The 19,368-nt window shown below is 42.1% G+C and overlaps 1 protein-coding gene across 1 annotated transcript in view; it reads left to right on the forward strand.

Moving 5' to 3' along the window:
- Positions 1-19,368, forward strand: part of UTRN (utrophin) — a 583,870-nt gene that overhangs the window by 27,932 nt on the left and 536,570 nt on the right. The window contains exons 3-4 of the mRNA XM_063443106.1: positions 8,070-8,162; positions 17,682-17,759. Of these exons, the coding sequence (XP_063299176.1) occupies positions 8,070-8,162; positions 17,682-17,759 (171 nt within the window). The remainder of the gene's footprint in view (positions 1-8,069; positions 8,163-17,681; positions 17,760-19,368) is intronic.

Genomic DNA, 19,368 nt, shown 5'->3' on the forward strand with positions numbered 1-19,368 from the left:
TGGGGGGGTGGTCAGGTCAGGTGGGTGCAACGTCGAACCTCGGTCGGAGGCTATCTTCGGCGGAGGCCAACCTGTGGCTCCGCCGAATTCCGACCGGTATGTACAAGTCTGGTCAGTTGCGTGAGGTGCGGGGAGGGCAGCCAACGGTGTCAGTCACTCAGTTGTCTGAAGTTTGTCCGTGTCTGTCTCCCAGGTCTCCCAACCCGCTGGGGGTGATTGTCCATTTTCCAGTGTCTGTCTCCCAGGTCTCCCAACCCGCTGGGGGTGATTGTCCATTTTCGTAGTCGTCTGTCGAGTGGGGTGTCTCTTTGTTTTGGTAGTGGTATCGTATGAGAGAGGGGGCGTCTTAGTCAGGGTCTACTGGGGATCAGGCTTTGGAGGGGCCACCTGCCGCGTTCAGTCTCATTGTCATTGTCTCGGCTCTCAGGCCACCGGGATTCCAGTGGTCTGACCATCGCTCAGGGGGCCTCTGTCAGGCCTAGGGTCAAGGGCTCGCTGGTTGGGGTATTTCAGTATTTCCGTCTAGTCTGTTACAGCATTGGGTCAGTACTATCTGGGCATGTTAAGGCCGGTCTAGGGCAACATTTAACAGAAACAAGAAAACCATAAAGTATCAGACAATAAACATTTACATTACTTCACACCTTGCATGACCCCTTTCTCAGGTTATCTAAGTGCCGCGGCCGCCGGACCCCGCGATCGGGCCCCATGCCTACTATTAACTGTGGTAGCGGCGGGAGGCCCTCTAGGTCACAGGGGTGCGGTGGGTGCGTTTCTCTACATTGCTTATTCGAAGTGTACTGCGTCCCGGGCCTTCACGTACCCCCTGTTCCCCCGCCTCATGTGTCAATGCCCAACCATAATACATGATCACAGGGTTTCATAGTCGTACTTAGGCTCATCTGTTCTAATCCAGGCCTGTTTAATGCGTATCGTCTGGGTTTTTGTGTCTGGGTGACCCATTCTTAACTAATCTTGGCTATGGATCAGTCTAGCCATTAAGGCTGACGTGAGCTGCGCGCCTTAGGGCCTAGTACCCGCGGGTCGCCTTGTATAAGGTTGAACGGCCGCGAGCGCCGAGTGTCTCGTGTTAGGTCCATTGGGGAGAGTTCAGGGTCTGACTAGATCATCGAGCAGTTCTGGACTCAACGGCCCTGTCGGGTTTGGGCAGCAATGTCCCCTTTGCTTGGTGACAATCAATAACCCCTGGTGGAATCCCCATCCCCCTCCATGGGCCCTTCCCCCCCAACCTATGCTGGTTCCCCCTTATCAATGCTATTACTGTGAGGGGGTAGTCTCCATCTCGGTGCCGCCGTGAACTCCCTTCTTCGCATACCCTCTCCCCTCCCAAGTGGGCATAAATCCCGGGCCTGTGTATGAATGGCGGGGGTGGAGTGTATTTGTAGTACATACCAGTTCGGGTGGAGTCTGCTTCACATGGTGTAACTGGGCTTTTACGGTAAGGGGGGCAGGTGTTTGGCAGGTTCATCTCCGCTTATGGTGCAGGGATCCGGCGGCTCGTGGTGTAGTAGCAGCCCGGGGTCAGTGCAAAGTGGTTTCTCGTCTATTCCTCCGGAACTACAGGGCCGCCCCGTCTCGGGCGCGGGCCCGTGTGGTCATCAAAAAGATTCTCCGCCGGGATGGTGGGTCCAGTGGGGCGAGTCGGCGGGTAGTCCAATATCCAGTTTGGAATTGTCATGGGTGGTAGGCCAACGGCCCGTAGAAATCGGGGAGTGTCGTTAGGCCATCTCATAATATGCCATTGCCCGTCCACTCTAGCTTGTAGGCTAAATGGGAACCCCCATTTGTATGGGATCCTCTTCTCCCGCAGGAGGCTGGTTACTGTTTTCAGTGCTCGTCGGGCATCCAAAGTGAGCGTGGATAGGTCCTGGTATAGGGATATTTGGGCTTCTCTGTATCTGATGGTGCGTTGCGATCTGGCAGCCCTCATGATGGTTTCTTTCAGTTGAAAGGACTGCAAGCAGCAGATTAGGTCCCTGGGCAAGCCGTCTCTGCGCGGGGCCCTCAATGCTCTGTGGGCTCTTTCCAGGCCGAAGTCTGCTGGGGCCTCTTCTCCTAGGATATGGGAGAACAGGCCTGTCAGGAGCTCATGGGGTGTCTCCCCCTCGGATTCCGGTAGGCCGCGCACCCGGATGTTATTGCGGCGCCCACGGTTATCAAGGTCCTCCGTTTGTCGTCTGAGGTCTAGGAGCATGTTACCTTGCCTCGACGTTGCTAGATCGGCTGCCTGCGAGTGATTGGTGGTGTGCAAGCGGTATTCCTCCAGGGCGTCCACCCTCGTCTCCAGGGCCGCAAGATCCCTCCGAACTGCCGTGATTTCCTCTCGGATCGCGGTGCGGAGCTCCGCAACAAGGTCTGCTTTGTCTTTGCGTGTGAGCATATTCGCTGATATGGCTGCGAGGTCAGCGGACAACTGGGAAAGGGCATCTCCCCTTGGGGAGCTCCTTGTGGAGTCTGCCGGACTGCTAGGTCCCGGTGATGAGGGCGCCATCTTGCCTTCGTCGCGTGGTCTCCCCAGGTTGAGCGGGGTAGAGAGATAGTCATCCATCGGGCCCGGTGTGTGGGTCCCGTGTGTGTGCGGAGGTTTGGGGGTGGCCCCTCGTTTGGTTCTCCCCATAAAGTCTGCAATTTTCGCTGCGTTTTATCGGGTTTTTGCGGGTTGGGGCCTAGGAGCTCTGGTCACCTGCGTCCTATTCCATCGGCAGCCAAGCCACGCCCCCACGTTGACATTTTTTAGTGCACATAGGATAAAGGTTTGTTGTTCCACTTAAACATACACAAAAAAAGTTTCACAAATATTTTTTTTATGTATTTATGTGACAGTTTTCATTTAAAGCATAACATTGTTATTTTGTGTTTTTAATTTGCTGCTTTGCTAATCATATGATGCATTAGAAGTATAAGGAAATATATATTTTGTTTGTAATATCACTTCATACCATAATTGATTTCTCTGTCTAGCAAAGACGTAATTATTTATCAACCTTGGTTATTCTTGTCAATCTCTTATTATCTTCATCACTAAGTTTATCTAGATACAAACATCTATGTAGTCACAAGGCTCGTCATAAGCTTGTCAAATCTCTGTTTTAATCAGCAAGTCTTCAAAATGCACACTTTTTAGAATATATGGGGCAAGATACAGGCTTAACTTTGGAATATATTAGAAGTGGGACATGAGAGAAAAAAACAAGTAGACTCCCAGAACTGTCCTACCAAGGTCAGGTCATGCTCGACAAGGTTAGGTTACACACGTTGATTCTAAGCCCGGATTCCGTTCAGTAGTGATTATACCTTTTGTTTTTATATCTCACCACACCAACTACATTGCCGCATCACAGTGAGCCAGCCTATGCACAAATTCACACAATGCTGGGACAGCAAATGCCCTACATATATTTTGTTTGCTGTGTTACTTCTGCAGAAATGTGCAAAAAGGCATCACAACACACCTCCTATATGTTCCATTTTTAGAAGAATGTTTTGAGGCTCCAACCATAACCAACTTCCCAGCTCTCCCATGCTAATAACCCAGAGGCAATTGTCCCCCTTGCCAGCCCTGCCAAGTCTGAGAGATACATTTTACTAGTTAAAGCATTTCAATGAAGTGCTAGGCCAAAGGAATAAACCATCATATTTTTTTTAGAAAATAGAATGCCGTTCTTTTACCTAAAAATTTGGCTGCATCCTGTATTCCAAGTGTCACACAGCACAATGTTTGGGTGATTGGCAGGGGTGGGGGGACACAGAGCTCCCCCTCCCTCTAATCACACCATGTAGCGCCGACTGCGGTAGACGATCTTCATTATCTTCTACCTAGTCTGACAGGAAGCTGCTCACTACTTCCTATTAGAGCACAAGATAGAATCTGTACCATTGCTTGTGATACCATGCTACAACAGAGAGTAATAGACACCCAGGAAGGTGGGTGCAAGAGGCAAAAGTGGGAGAGTTCAAAAGACCAAGAGGGATGAGGGAAACGGGTGGCTGCAGGAGACTCAAGGAAAGTATGTGACACCAAAAGGCGTGGAAGACATTCAACTGACCTTGTTTTTTTTTTTTGATTTATAAATAAAATATATGGGCGCCTTTTATATTGCGTGCATTATATATTCTAAAAAAAATTGGTAATTACAAACTCCTACCTACTATGCTCCTCTAAAACACCACACAGACATACCTTCTATTTAGCAATGTCTTTTGAGAAGCTTCTTAATGTCATCCATCAGGATTCCCCAATAAGTAACTACTTGTTTTTTTTTTTTTATTGAAATCCAGCTCCTATTATATTCATTTATGAACTAGCAATGTTTCATAGCTGTGTTCTCTGATCCAACTACAGTTATTGAGAGAAAAAAGAAAAATCTTAAACTGTGGCCTACAGTATGTGATACACAATGTGCCTCTTTCTCTTTATTTTAATTTTTTTCTCCTCGCTTTGCTCCCTTTGAAGAACAGCGACTATCCTAACACACAGACATATTTGTCAAACAGCCAAAGTCAAATAAATGTTGCAAAACATCCTGTATTTACTGTGCTTCAAGAGCCAGCTGGATGAGAGACAACCTCTAAGTGTGTGTCTCTGTTCCCTGCTGTATTGCTATACTTTGCAGTATGGTGTTGGACACAGACATGAAACAGGGGTGAGCTTCAGTAAATATTGCTGCTGTGCTCCCTTCCCGAACTGCACTAAACCGTAACAAAACTTCATCGCAGGACTATGGATCAATGGTACAAAGTTATTATTTACTCCTTTGTTAAAGGCTATATTATTCTAGAAATGGATTGAAATGTTAAAATGTTAAAGAGAATTTATGACTACTTTTTAAATTTCATTTATTATTTGTAAACTTTTATTATTTTCTTTGGCTTTATATGTAGCAGCTTTCACTGCCAGAAATTATTTATGGTTCACTTGATAAATTGTGGAATACATAGAGATGAAAAAATCTCTCTGTACGGGGCAGGAAATGTAGATGTAACTAGCGTGACCAGTATGGCTTGAATGGCAAATGTAGTCTTAAGACTAACTTTCAGACTAAAAAGAAGTACAGGGCTGCACACCTGGTTTAGTGCCATAAATACTCCATTATTTACTTATTGGGAGTAGCCACATAACCCATATGAGATTTTGCAGTATACCTTAATCATGAATTATCATCATCTTTTGTACTTGTTGGGGTTCTGGCGTTGCCCCATAAGTCTAGAGTTCTACCAGGTGACATATTCCCTGTAAGTGCAGCGCTATCTCATGGTTTATTTTTAACTTCCAGGCTGGACTCACTTTCACAGTTGCAGAGGAATAAAGATCTTCTCTGTAATGGATGGGGTGATAGTGATGGGGACAAGCCAAGGCCACTATGTGTACACGGAGTTACTATGTATCCTAGATGATAATAGTGTCCTCTAAGATTTTATTAAACTGGAAACCATTGATTAACATTAATCCCATCATTTGTTACCTGTCAATTTATTTTACGCAGTGTTTCAATGATGATGTTCACATTTGGAGATTTAGTGGGTAAAAATAAATCTGAAAACTGAACTAAAAGATCCCAAATTTGTAGAAAATGGCCAGGATATAATCATCAAATTATTATGGTTATATAAGGAAGTTACTTTTATTTGTTCACTGAAAGGGTAGTAACTGCAAGTGACCAGAACACCACTTTAAATCATGTCTCAAAAACAGACCTATGTGTCCTGAAAGTTCTTGGTTAATCAATAAATATTTTACCTTTGATCACCTTTTTTGACTTTTTTGTCATCAGTGAATGACTACAAGTGACACGTGTGTCTCTCCCAAGAGATGAAAGAATAATAAATGAAATAAATTACTAACAGCACCAATTAAGGGTTATATATTTATATATCTGTGCTTAACAACGCTTTAAGGGTTTAGATAGCAAGTATATTTTATGAATATTTGGTAAATCATACATGGGTATGAGACATACTCTGAAGTCAGATATGATTTTTATGCAGACAACTTAATAGACTTTACAAATTGGATTCACAGCTTTGCAAAACTATTCCACACCTCACTCGTTTTCCACTTGTTTCCCTTTAGGAGTTTCTGGAGTAGAAGTGCAATATACACATGCGTTCCCAAGACATTTTAACAAAATACACCAACCTTGACAAGAACTTGTCTTCTTCACTATTTTAAATGTTAAAGCCATAATACATTTTTGGATGCAAGTTGATTGATTGGTGGTGTACATTTATCTACCTAGCAGGCAGTTTTCTTAATCCAGAGATGCGCACAACAGTAGCTAAACAGGTTCTTAGGGTCCCAGCCCTACTGATTTATATGGCTCCAGCAGACGATGATAGAGATGGCACCATGGGTGTTACCCAGACTAGTTTGTAAAGTTTCACAACATCAGTGTATTTTTAAGAAAAACCTTAATTCAGCTGTTGTCTCCTCACCACTTAGAGGTTATCTCTCTGATTAAATTAGTTGAGGGAACATAAAAAGCTAAAGCTGCTTTTAATACAAATTGTAATCTGATGAAAACATTTAATGAGCACCTCGGGGTGTTAGAATGCATGTTAGCTTCTTAGCAGGAAGTAGTGATTGCTAAATAAAAATGACATCAATGTTTTATGAGCTCTACCCAAGCCTTCAGTGATTTCATACTTGTAAACTGACACGGTTTAAGTAGTTAAGGTATCAAGCACTTAATAATGGCCTGCTGTGGAGTATAAAGTACATGACAAATCATAAAGTGTGCCTGATAGAGTAAATGCAAGAGGATTATTTACTATGCACCTTAGTCGTGACACATTGAGCCTTGACTTTAGTTGGAACAGAGAGTACCTCCAATTCCCTGTTTTCTGCCATGATAATTCTTGGTTCAACTCAGTGATGTTCACTTGCCATAAAGTATATCATTTTCACCTTAATTTTTGTTTTCAAAAAGTATATGTATTAGGATTAAACATAAATAGGAAAGCTATTCTATTTTGGAATATTACACTATCTATTAAAAATGCAAGTCTTTTCTAAAAATATAAGTCTTTCTATTAGTCCATCTTCTCAATGCAGGAAAATTACTTGTTGCCAATTTCTGGAAGAGGATCTTCTCACAGATGTTTAAAACTGCACAATGGAGGAAATATCATATGCCAGAATTATCACTAATTCTTAAAAACCTGGTCTTTCTGGATTGTTTTCCACCACACGAATGTCGAACCATTCAATAATGTACATATTCCATTCAGCCTTCCTCTGTGCTGGTGATATCATCTCTCCTTCCTGATTGACCCACTTACAGGCAATGGATCCTTATTTCTTTTATTTCTTTATTTGTCTCCAGTCCCTGTTCTCCAAAATTCAACTGAACTATGGTATCTAGTTATGGACTTACCTTATAAACGATATATCAACTCAATAAAGCTGAATCTTATAGATTTGTGTTTTCGGAATTGCATTTATTTATTCTACTTAAATACATATGGAGAGAAGTTCATTATAACTCAGACCTAGATACCCCTCCCACCCCAGAATAAATGTCTGTTTTCTGTATGGGCCGAGAAAAACTTCATTGTGGCTCTTTTTCCTGTTGTACTTTATCTACAAAATTTAAATGTGAATAAAAATAAATAAAAAATAAGTATAAAACGAGATATTGTAAAGTTCCTTTTTCAAATGGTACTGCTGCTTCGAGCACTTCTGCTCTTCCAGGTTAAATATTAATGATATGACAGTGCTACCTTTCAAGGTCTTACAGAATGTAAGAACATGACCTCCCACTAAACACATTTTGATATTTTTGATCATGCTAATTAGAGTTATTACAGCTACTCAGCATCATTATTGTAGTAAAATATAAGCATTGCTGGTTTTATTATTAGTATTACTATAATTATTATATTTTATCTATAATAGGAAGTGCAGTTCAATACAGTACAATGCCTTCAGTGTTTTAATTTTAACAATGGGTTGTTTAAGGCAAGTTACATTTTTCAATCATGTTTCAACTGGCTTATTTTAGTTTTAAATTCTAATTAGAAAATCTTTTTTCTTTTTCTCTGTTATCCAGAGTGGAAAATCTCCTGTCAAGGATTTGTTTATTGACCTGAAGGATGGAAGAAAGCTGTTGGATCTCCTGGAAGGCCTCACAGGAACATCATTGGCAAGTAGAACTATTGTGACAGTGCTGCCAAACATTGGTTCCCCAGGTGTTAAAGGGAACCTGTAGTCCCGAAAAATTTATTATTTCCGGTCTATAGGTTGCATAAGAGCAAATAGATTGCTGTCCATAACCCTTGGCTCTCTAACATTAAGTAAAATAAGTTTACTAACCTTGTTTTCATAGCCGGTACTCCACCGCTGCAGACTCCAGATCTGCCTCCACTGATGTCAGCATCCATCACTCATGATATCCACCAACCCAATGCTTCTCATAGAGAAACTTGGTATTTGCAGCCAAACTTTGTGTTTCTCCAATCAAATGCTGCTATCGATTTTGGAGGAGGGAGCACCTCTAGTGACTGTCATACTGGCATCTTGCTGTATTTATCCCTGTAATGTAAACATAGCAGTTTCAAAAAATATGCAATGTATTACATTGACAGGACCCCACCACTTCAGTGAGATAAAGTGATCTGGGTGACTTTAGTAGTCCTTTAATGAATGCATTTCACTTTTTGACCTAAATGTCCATTGTGTGAAGATCTGTATTGGTTCTAATGAAATGCTAGTTTGTATTTAATACATTTTTTACTACCATAGGAAATTAAACTCATAGTCCTTGAAAACACATTTTAAATGTATATGTTTGGTAGTCATGTAATTAGTGTGTCCTGGAAGGCAAATTAATTTAAAGACAGCACAGCAATATTTTGTAGTGTGATAGAGTTAAGGTCATATTCAAACCTCCCATTGCAGTCGAAATAATCGTATTTCATGAATGGTTGAACAGTAGTAATCCCTTTTGTGATGCTAGGTATTAAATGTGGTATGAACCTTTACAGCCAGCTAGTTGGAGTGTGTGTATGTGGATTTAGTTAGTAAAGCTGTTAGGAGTTTTGTAAACCATCTTAACACACAACAGCCCATAAACATGAAAAAAGCCTCTGAACTCGGGACACCTTGCTGTTATAGTTCATTGGCATGGTGTATGGGAAGGTAAGGGGTGAAATAGTAGCCACGAGGCATCATTTTAAATAATAGATGCAACGTCCTCTAAGTTCATTCCATATGTTAGAGTGAATTTAAATAAGGGGGATAGCATGCCTAAATAAGGTGAAGATGCTAGTAACATGTTTAATAATGGACTAATTTCGGACTTGATTCACTACTTTCAACCCTCAATACCTGCTGCCGCCCAACCAAAAGACTTAAACGGTTATTATTCAAAAACTATTAGCATTTCATTGATTTGAAGGGGCCATGGTACTTGGAGTCTGTATGTGCAACACCTCAATATAAAACACTGCACATACATAGATAAAGCCCTCTGAGGGCTTTATCTATGTATGTGCAGTGTTTTATATTGAAAAATTCGGCCCGGCATTTTTTAATCACAGCGGCCCACTGAGAAGGGCCAGAGGGGTGTGTTTTGTCATCACCAATGGCAAGCACGCCCCTTCTCAAAGTGAGCATCCTCTAGCAGGGTAAAGCTCTAGCATGACTATTTGTTCTGCACAGCGCAAGCATTTTTATTAACACGCTTGTGCTGTGTTTGCTTGTAACTTGTCTCTGGTGTCTCCATAAGTGGGATACCAGGAGACAAAAGGGCCAGGAAAGAGCATTGTGCATGTGTTTGGAGCCTGCTTGTGGGATTGTGTGTGTGTAGAGTGAGCTGATTGTGATGTGATGTTGTGTAAACAGGTTGGTTTCAGTTGTGTTGTGTTTGTGGGGTAATGTGCTGCTAGGGACTGCAAATAGTGAGAGAGTGTGTATAGGGAGCATAGTGTGTATAGAGGTTGTGGAGTGTGTGTTTAGGGAATGTAGTATGTGTTTGCTTACAAGGAATCTAGTGTGTGCATAGGGGATCCAAAGTTTGTATTTTAGGAATATAGTGTGTGTGTGAAGGTGATCTATTGTTTGTTTGAAGGATCCAGAGTGTGAATAGGAGATCTATAGAATGTAAGCTCGATCGAGCAGGGTCCTCTTCAACCTATTGTTCCTGTAAGTGTATTTGTAATTGTCCTATTTATAGTTAAATCCCCTCTCATAATAATGTAAAGCGCTACGGAATCTGTTGGCGCTATATAAATTGCAGCAATAATAATAATAACAATAATAATAATAATCTAGTGTGTTTGTGTGCATAGAGGATTCAGAATGTATACAGGTATTTAGCGTGTGTAGATGATCCAGAGTTGTGTAAGGAATCTAGTGTGTGTCTGGAATGTAATGTGTGTATGAGGGGTGCTGTGTGTGTGTGTGAGGGTGCTTTTTGTGTGTGAGGGTATAGTGTGTGTGTGAGTGGGGTGCAGTGTGCAAGGGTGCGGTTTGTATGTTTGTGAGGGGGTGCTTTGTGTGAGGTTTCAGTGTGTGTGAGGAGTGCCGTGTGTGTGAGTGGTGCTGTGTGTGAGGAATGCTGTGTGTATGTGAGGGGTGCTGCATATGAGGCTGCTGTGTGTGTATGTGAGGGGTGCAGTGTGTGAGGGGTGCTGTGTGTGTGTATGTGAGGGGTGCAGTGTGTGACGGGTGTTGTGCGTGTGTGTGGTTGATGTGTGTGATGGTGCTGTGTGTGTGTGGGGGTGCTTTGTGTGTGTGAGAGAGGGTGCTGTATGTGAGGGTGCTGTGTGTGTTTATGTTAGGGGTGCAGTGTGTGAGGGGTGCTCTGTGTGAGGGTGCTGTGTGTGATGGTGCTGTGTGTGGGGGTGGTACTGTGTGTATAAAAGAGGGTGCTGTGTGTGAGGGGCGCTGTGTGTGTGGGGAAGTTCTGTCTTAGGGTGTTGAGTGAGTGTGTGTGTGAGAGGTGCTGTGTGTGATGGTGCTGTGTGTGATGGTTCTTTGTGTGTGTGTGAGTGAGGGTGCTGTGTGTAATGGTGCTGTGGGTGGGGGATCTTTGATCTCCCCACCGGCCCATGAAGGCACACAGAAGGGCCGGCGCTCGGATAGTGCCAGCTTTGCATGGGCTGACTTTGACCAGTATGCCCGGTGGCCCGTCCAGGCCTTCATGGAGGGCAGGCTATTGAAGTATCTATGTCATAAATATATCCATTACAAGAACAGATGTATAATCTATTATTATATAGATCTAGACTCTTCTTATCTGACTTATAAAATGGTTTACTATTTATAAGCAAAACTATTCAGTAAACTTTATCCCATTCATCACATAGAGCATTAGCAGCATCATTGCTGAAGGATACACCCCTCCCCTCGCTGAAGTCATAGCTAAAACTCAAGATAATATTTTAATGGATGCGATGATGGCTATAGTGCCCAACACTTCCTCTGTACACCATAAAACAAGAGACACTTGGATGGAGTATATTGGCAGCTGATTATCTGTGCTTTGGACACGCTGGCTCCTGAAGGACCACTAAACGCACCCAGTCCACTTCATCTCAATATAGTGGACTGGGTACGGTGGCTGTTTAGTTTTAACTCTGCATTGTACAGTATTACAGTTTCGTAGAAGTGGCAATGTTTTCATTGCAGGGTTAAACACACCTCTAGTAGCTGTCTTCCAGACAGACACTAGGGGCACTTTCACTGCAACAACTTTGTCATGTGACCAAATGCAGCTCTTAGAAAAGCATTGAATTTAAAGCTTTCCTATGATCTTCTGATTGGATGCGGTGTGGTGCACATGCACCATATCCCAAATGATACCAAGCGCTGGATTGGACATTTCTTGTGGAAGTGACGCACCTACATTGATGTTGCAGGAGGCGGGCAGGCAGCAGCACTAAGGGATTCTCTAGAGGTAGGCTCTAGATAAAGTTAAAAGCTTTTTCCCTCCTGCTTTTACTTTGCAAATGGGGGTAAGGGGGAGGGGCATGAATCTAAATAAATGGAGACTATGGCATAATAGCTTTAGGAATACAGGTTTGTATTTAATTTTCTTCTGTTTTATGCCACCTAACTTTTTATATTAACTTCTTTATTGCCTACGGTGTCACCTTTAGTTTTTTGTAAAAACCTGAATAATCTTTTGTTACATTTAAAACGCTGTAATGTATTGTCTGTGTATGTTGACAAAAGAGCAGTTGTAAAGACAGAGCAATATATAAAACTGTGTAAACGGAAGGGGGGCCTCGAAGAAAGCTTCTCAGAAAATTCCTCAAGTTAATCGTTAAGGGGAATGTTATGTTCAGCAGATATAGTTTCAGTTTCAGTAAATTGAGTCATAAAAGCCAAGCAACCAGTTTGCAATCTGGTAGATGCCAACTTACCAAGCTATTTACGTTGGTAGTTATGGTGTTTGTAATGTCCCTCTAAATAAAAGAACTCCGAAAATGTGTGGCCTGGGCTTTTACGTTCAACACTGAAACCCATATATGAAAAATATGAAATTCACTGTACTTTTTTATGTGCAAATAACATTTATATTAAATGTCTGTAGTATGTTATGGTTAAAAGTTTTATACTCTGTGTAAATGTATTTTAGGGATTCTATTGTTGATATTAAATAAGTAAATCCAAGTGAGAGATTCTTGTATCTAAGGATACGAGAATTCTTAGCAAATATTATTATCATAAATAACAAGTGAGCCAGTAAAAAAGGAGGAAAATATTATGTCTGTAAATAAAGTCCATGTACCATTTAGGAAAAAAGAAAAAAAAATCTATAAACATTTTCTGAAGAAGACTATTTTAATGCAAAAAAAAAAATCATGATTTTTTTCCCCCTCTATGAAACCTGTACTTTTGTGCTAAGCCACTAATGTTTGCTTTTTACTACGGCTGTTCATAAAATATCCTAGAGAGGAGAGAACGGCTGATTGCCCTAGCCGGAAGGCGATTCAATTGAAACTTAACTTTTAATCATAAATTGGTTAAGATAATATACAGTTATGGCTAAGCAGTGCTCAATACCTGAGTGCAACTTTTAAAGTTATAAACAGAGTATGTTAGATCCCAAGTACAGTTAAATAACAGAAGGGTCTAGGAACTAAAGCATAAAAAAGAGATTAGTGACTTGTTCTGAAATTTTCCTAATCTGTGCCTTTGAGGGCACCTGTGCTGAGCTACAAGCAAATTTTATCTATCACTAAAGAGCAGCTCACAAACAGGAATCAGATTACCCGGGACATAGTGAGTGGTGCATGCGGCTGATTCAATCAGTAATAACGCATGAGTTATAAGCCGAGTATCAGCAGGACCGGTGCTAGGATTTTTAGTTACACAGGCGAAGATGCATTTTGGTGCCCCCCACCCTCGTTTAAAATAAGGTTTATACAAACACAGAAATAATCATACAGAGACATACAGACACAGACAGAGACATACATGCAGGCATATAGACATACATACAGAGGCATACCGTCATACAGACACATACATACATAGACATACTGAAACATACATCCAGGCATACAGACACATACATACATACAGGCATACAAAGACATACACGCATACAGAGACATACCGTCATACAGACACATACATATATACAGGTATACAGAGACATACAGGCATACAGACACATACGTACAAAGACATACAGGCATACAGACACATACATTTGTACATACAGAGACATACAGGCATACGGACACATACATTTGTACATACAGAGACATACAGGCATACAGAAACATACAGACACATACATGCATACAGAAACATACATACAAAGACATACAGGCATACAGAGACCTACATACATACATACATGCATACATACATACATACATACATACATACATACAGAGACATACACACATACAGAGACATACACACTTACATACTTACATCAGTTCAATCTTGTCCCCTGGATGCATGTTGTCTGGTTCCTTGGAGTCCTGTCCTGCAGCCCAGCCCCATCACAGGGCGCCAGCCGCGCTGTGTGGTACACAGGGAGCAGGGATATGATGTCATTCATATCCTCGCCCCCTCCACACAGCCTGCGGCAGACACCAGGGTAGGTGCAGTGGCGTACACATGACCCATGGGGCCCCAGTGCGCAAATTGATCCGTGCCCCCCCCCCCCCCTCACGCTTACTCTGCGCGGGCCGGGTCCGCAACTCATGGCGGCGGGCACCTGGTCGCAGGGGTTGCAGGGCTGTGACCCCTGCGACCGCGGTATGTACGCCAGTGCATGCAGATGCACACACACTTAAAGGACCACTACAGACACCCAGATCACATCAGCTCAATGAAGTGGTCTGGGTGTCAGGTCCCTCTAGCTTTAACCCTGCAGCTGAAAACATAGCAGTTTCAGAGAAACTGCTATGTTTCACCGAGGGTTAATCCAGCCTCTAGTGGATGTCTCACTGACAGCCGCTAGAGGAGCTTCCGCTATTCTCAAACACTGAATGTCCATAGGAAAGCATTGAGTAATGCTTTCCTATGGGCGGTTTGAATGCGTGCGCGGCAAGAGCATTCGGAGCTGAGAGGCGGAGGGATCCCCAGCGCCAAGGGAGTCCGGCGCTAGAGAAAGGTAAGTGCTGAAGACACACACACACTCTCACGAACAGATGCATACACACCAGCTAACAGACACACACATTTACTGACAGACACACTCAGCGACAGACATACATACACACTCACTTACAAAACATACACTCTCACTGACAAACACACACTCACTAACAGACATCAAACAGACTCACTAATACACACACAAACACACTCAGTAAGAGACACACAGTAACACACTTACTGACACTCACTAGCAGACACACTCACTGACACTCACTAGCAGACACACACTGACACTCACTAGCAGACACACTGACACTCACTAGCAGACACACACACTGACACTAGCAGACACACACTGACACTCACTAGCAGACACACACTGACACTCACTAGCAGACACACACACTGACACTAGCAGACACACTCACTGACACTAGCAGACACACACACTGACACTCACTAGCAGACACACACACTGACACTCACTGACACTCACTAGCAGACACACACACACACACACTAACACTCACACTAACACATGTTTTTTTTTTTTAATTTAATCCCCCAGCCTCCTTACCTTTTTGGAGTGCTGAAGGGATTCCCTGGGGTCCAGTGGTGCTGCTGGGCTCCTGGGCTCCTTGGCTGGCTGGCTGGCTCCCTGGCTGGCTGGCTCCCGGGCTGTCGGGCTGGCGGGCGGGCGAGCGCGAGGGAGCACTCTCCCATGTGTGCTTCCTCTTCAGCTCCCTCGCGCACCGCGTAGGAATGCCGGTGCCGGAAGATGACGTCATCTTCCGGCTCCGGTATCAGTATGCGGCGCGCGAGGGAGCTGAAGAGGAAGCACACATGGGAGAGTGCGTCCTCGCGCTCGGCCACGCTACAATAGGTCGTCGGTTGGAGGGGAGCGCAGTGCGCTTCCCTCCTTCCGGTCAGCCTGATTTTGCGCCCCCAGGGCTGGTGCGCCCTAAGGCGGCCGCCTGGGCCGCCTTATGGTAGCGCCGGCCCTGAGTATCAGACAGAATCTGTATCATAATGACAGGCTGACCGTATAAATTCAGGGCAAACTTTAGCAATTTCTGTACATAGTTGTGTACATACTTCTTTTTCTCTTTTCTCTGTCTTGTTTATTACTGTATATATATATATATATATATATACCATTTTTGTGTTTTGTGTTCATTATATTGATACATACAATTCAACCTTAAATTGATTAGTGATACATTTAGGTCATAACTGTATATTATCTTAACCAACTCGTGATTAAAAGTTACGTTTTAATTGAATCACCTCACGGCTAGGGGAATCAGCCATTCTCTCCTCTCCTCTTACTACTCACCTGGGTTCATGCCCTCCTCTTTTTGCCCTTTAGACCCATTACTCCCGTTCTTCCTTTTTTCTCATAAAATATCCTGTTCAATTAAAATTGAGATGCAAAAGTCGTCCCCGCAATACAATTTTCTCCTCACACTGTTATGTGCTACCATATCCTATATTTATCCATGCTAGTTGCGGGGCTTTTGCATAATATAGCAACATTGCTATAAATCTTTTTTTGTTAACATTGTAGGCACTACAGTAACCTACAGTAACCTACTTTTTGTAAGATTAGTAACCTAATCTTATTTTGCATCAAAAATGGAGAATATACAGCTAACCAATGCAAAATTCTTAGGACGCCAGTATCTTGGGGTCTATAGAGGAGTGTAATTTACCATTGCCTATAAATCGAAGTACGTTTTGCTTCAAAACACTTTTCAGTATTAAAAAAAACCTTTTAAAGTTAATTTTTACCTGGTCTGGCCTAAGCCCATGAGAACCACCAGCTCTTGTCTGTTAATTTGCTTATCTTTATATACACAGAATCTTTAAGGAACATTTCCCGGACTTTCCTCTTAGTTTCTGCTAAATGCTTTCAGCAGAGCCGTGATTGTCTTGGCTTGTTACACCAAATGTATTTGGCCCAACATATAGCATTGTGTTTTGGCCGCGCATTTAGAAACACTCTCTGAGCAGGTTAAAACCTCCAGTCCCTAGAGACTTCACATTACGGTATTGGAAAGACGGAAGGATGTGACTTCTATGAGAACCTTTATAGAAGTTAGTCTGTCTGTTTCAGTAAAATTAGAAGTTTAATTTACTGCCAAAGCCTATCAATGTAGGCTTCAGTGAAATACCATATGGCTATTATTGAGTAAGCCATATCAGGAAGTTAACACCCTGGCTGCTAAATATTATCAACAGGAATATAAAATGGATGTGTATCAGGCACTTATAATGTATTACCGTAAATCAGAACAACAACTCTTACCTCATTATTGTCTTCACACACATGCTTTATTTTGCTTGTTGACTAGATCTATACTGGATACTTTTTGGCTGTCCTATTTCGTTTTTAGGTCAATCAAAGTTATTTTAAAATGCAATGTACATGGCATAATATTGGACTTCAGTTCAGGTGAAAAAAATAATCATTTTACAATTCACTAGATGACTTTAAAGAACATATTTGCATGTTTTTGTCGGAGATAATTCAGCTTTGATTCTCACCAGTAAACATTATTACATACCTCCCATCTTTCCCAGATACAGTTCAAAAATCTGTTTCACATTCCTACGTTTTTACAGTAAAAAGTCCCCAAAATGTGATGTGCAAAAATTTAATTAAATGCTGTCACGATGCACAAAGCACAGCAGTTCTATGGGCGAGCACTCCCTTTTATATGTATACTCGTCACTTTGGGCATTGTTTTACTTGCAGGCCTTTGTCCTCCTGTACGATAGGCAGATTCATGGCAAGTTGTTTGAGAGGCACTGCAGTTATGTTTTAGTTAAATAGCCAAGTTTGAACTTTACAGTCTAAAAGGTACTTAGCGAGCAGTCTATGTAACTTTTTAAGATGGGATTTTATGTTGATTGGATGTCCAGATTCACCCATCTTTCCAGGGGAGCAATACATTAAACTATGATTCTGGATTCAGATGTTAATAAATATAATTCAAATCTACTTTCCTTATTATTATTTTTCGTAAATTTTTTTTTTCTTTTTGTGAAAATCAGTGAATTAACATGTTATTATCCATACTTTTCCTATTAGCCCAAGGAACGTGGATCAACAAGAGTTCATGCCTTAAATAATGTCAACAGAGTCCTGCAAATTTTACATCAAAATAATGTAAGTTTTAGGTTTCTTTATCATTTTCTACAGTTCTAATAAAAAGAATGTGTATTGAATTTGGGAAAATATGTGCTTTAGCAGAGATGAAGATAATTTGACTCTGTAATAGATTTCGTGCTAAGTTTTCATAAAGTGTACCTATTAAATAAAACTACAAGCCATCTGTGGGGTGAGGGTCCTTCATCCCGGACTAGTATACTGTGCGTTTCCTGATTCTGAATTAGGGAGAGGGGTTTATGATTAGGGGCTTGTTGCTTGGGAGCCATACAAAAGGAAAAGGACTTATGAAGGCTGTAGACATTCCTGGGTTTTGGTGTGTTCAGTATTGTTGGAATGCATTAGCTTCTGACTCTACTGAACATGGCTCTTTTATTTTCCACAGGAAAACATTGTGCATACACGTGATGTCACAGGCATTGTGTGTGGAGGCAAGTAACATCGCTTGCTTGAATGCCAAGTTTTACTCCCTTCTGCTTGTTTATAGCAGCACTGAACATATGCAATTTGCAATGACAAGTGAAGGGGTGCTGCAGAGAGCAACCCCCCTCCTCCCCTCTCTCCATTTTTTTTTTATTTCTGCTTTAATGTATTTTCATTAATGGATAACCCAGAATACTGATAAAGAGGACACTTCAAGATGAAGTGTCCTCTTTAACAGTATTCTGGATTATATATTTGTAAACCAACATATTTCTTGGCCCATAAACCTTGTTAAGACTGTTTCTAATTATTTGGGGGGGAAAACACACTTGTGTTTATAGGAATCATGTGTCTAATGTGTTGGGATGTGCATGACTTACTATTATAAATTACTTGACTGCATTCACGACACTTTGGCATTTTAATTGAATGCCTTGCACATTAAGTAATAACTGAATTACAGTGAGGGAAAAAGTATTTGATCCCCTGCTGATTTTGAATGTTTACCCTATGACAAAGAAAGGATCAGTCTATAATGTTAATGGTAGGTGTATTTTAACAGTGAGAGAGAGAATAACAAAAAGAAAATACAGAAAAACGCAAGTCAATAAAGTTATAAATTGATTTGCATGAGTGAAATAAGTATTTGACCCCATTCGACTTAGTACTTGGTGGCAAAACCCTTGTTGGCAATCACAGAGGTCAGACTTTTCTTGTAGTTGGCCACCAGGTTTGCACACATTTCAGGATGGATCCTCTCTAAGTCATTAAGGTTTCGAGGCTGACGCTTGGCAACTCGAACTTTCAGCATCCTTCACAGATTTTCTATGGGATTAATGTCTGGAGACTGGGCCACCCCAGGACCTTAATGTTCTTCTTCTTCAGCCACTCCTTTGTTGCCTTGGCTGTGTGTTTTGGATCATTGTCATGCTGGAATACCCATCCTCGACCCATTTTCAATGCCCTGGCTGAGGGAAGGAGGTTTTCACCCAAGATTTGACGGTACATGGCCCCGTCTATCGTCCCTTTGATGCAGTGCAGTTGTCCTGTTCCCTTAGCAGAAAAACACCCCCAAAGCATAATGTTTTCACCTCCATATTTGACAGTGGGGATGGTGTTCCTGGGGTCATAGGCATCATTCCTCCTCCTCCAAACACGGCGAGTTGAGTTGATGCCAAAGAGCTAA

This window comes from Pelobates fuscus, chromosome 2 (assembly GCF_036172605.1).
Source record: "Pelobates fuscus isolate aPelFus1 chromosome 2, aPelFus1.pri, whole genome shotgun sequence".
NCBI lineage: Eukaryota > Metazoa > Chordata > Amphibia > Anura > Pelobatidae > Pelobates > Pelobates fuscus.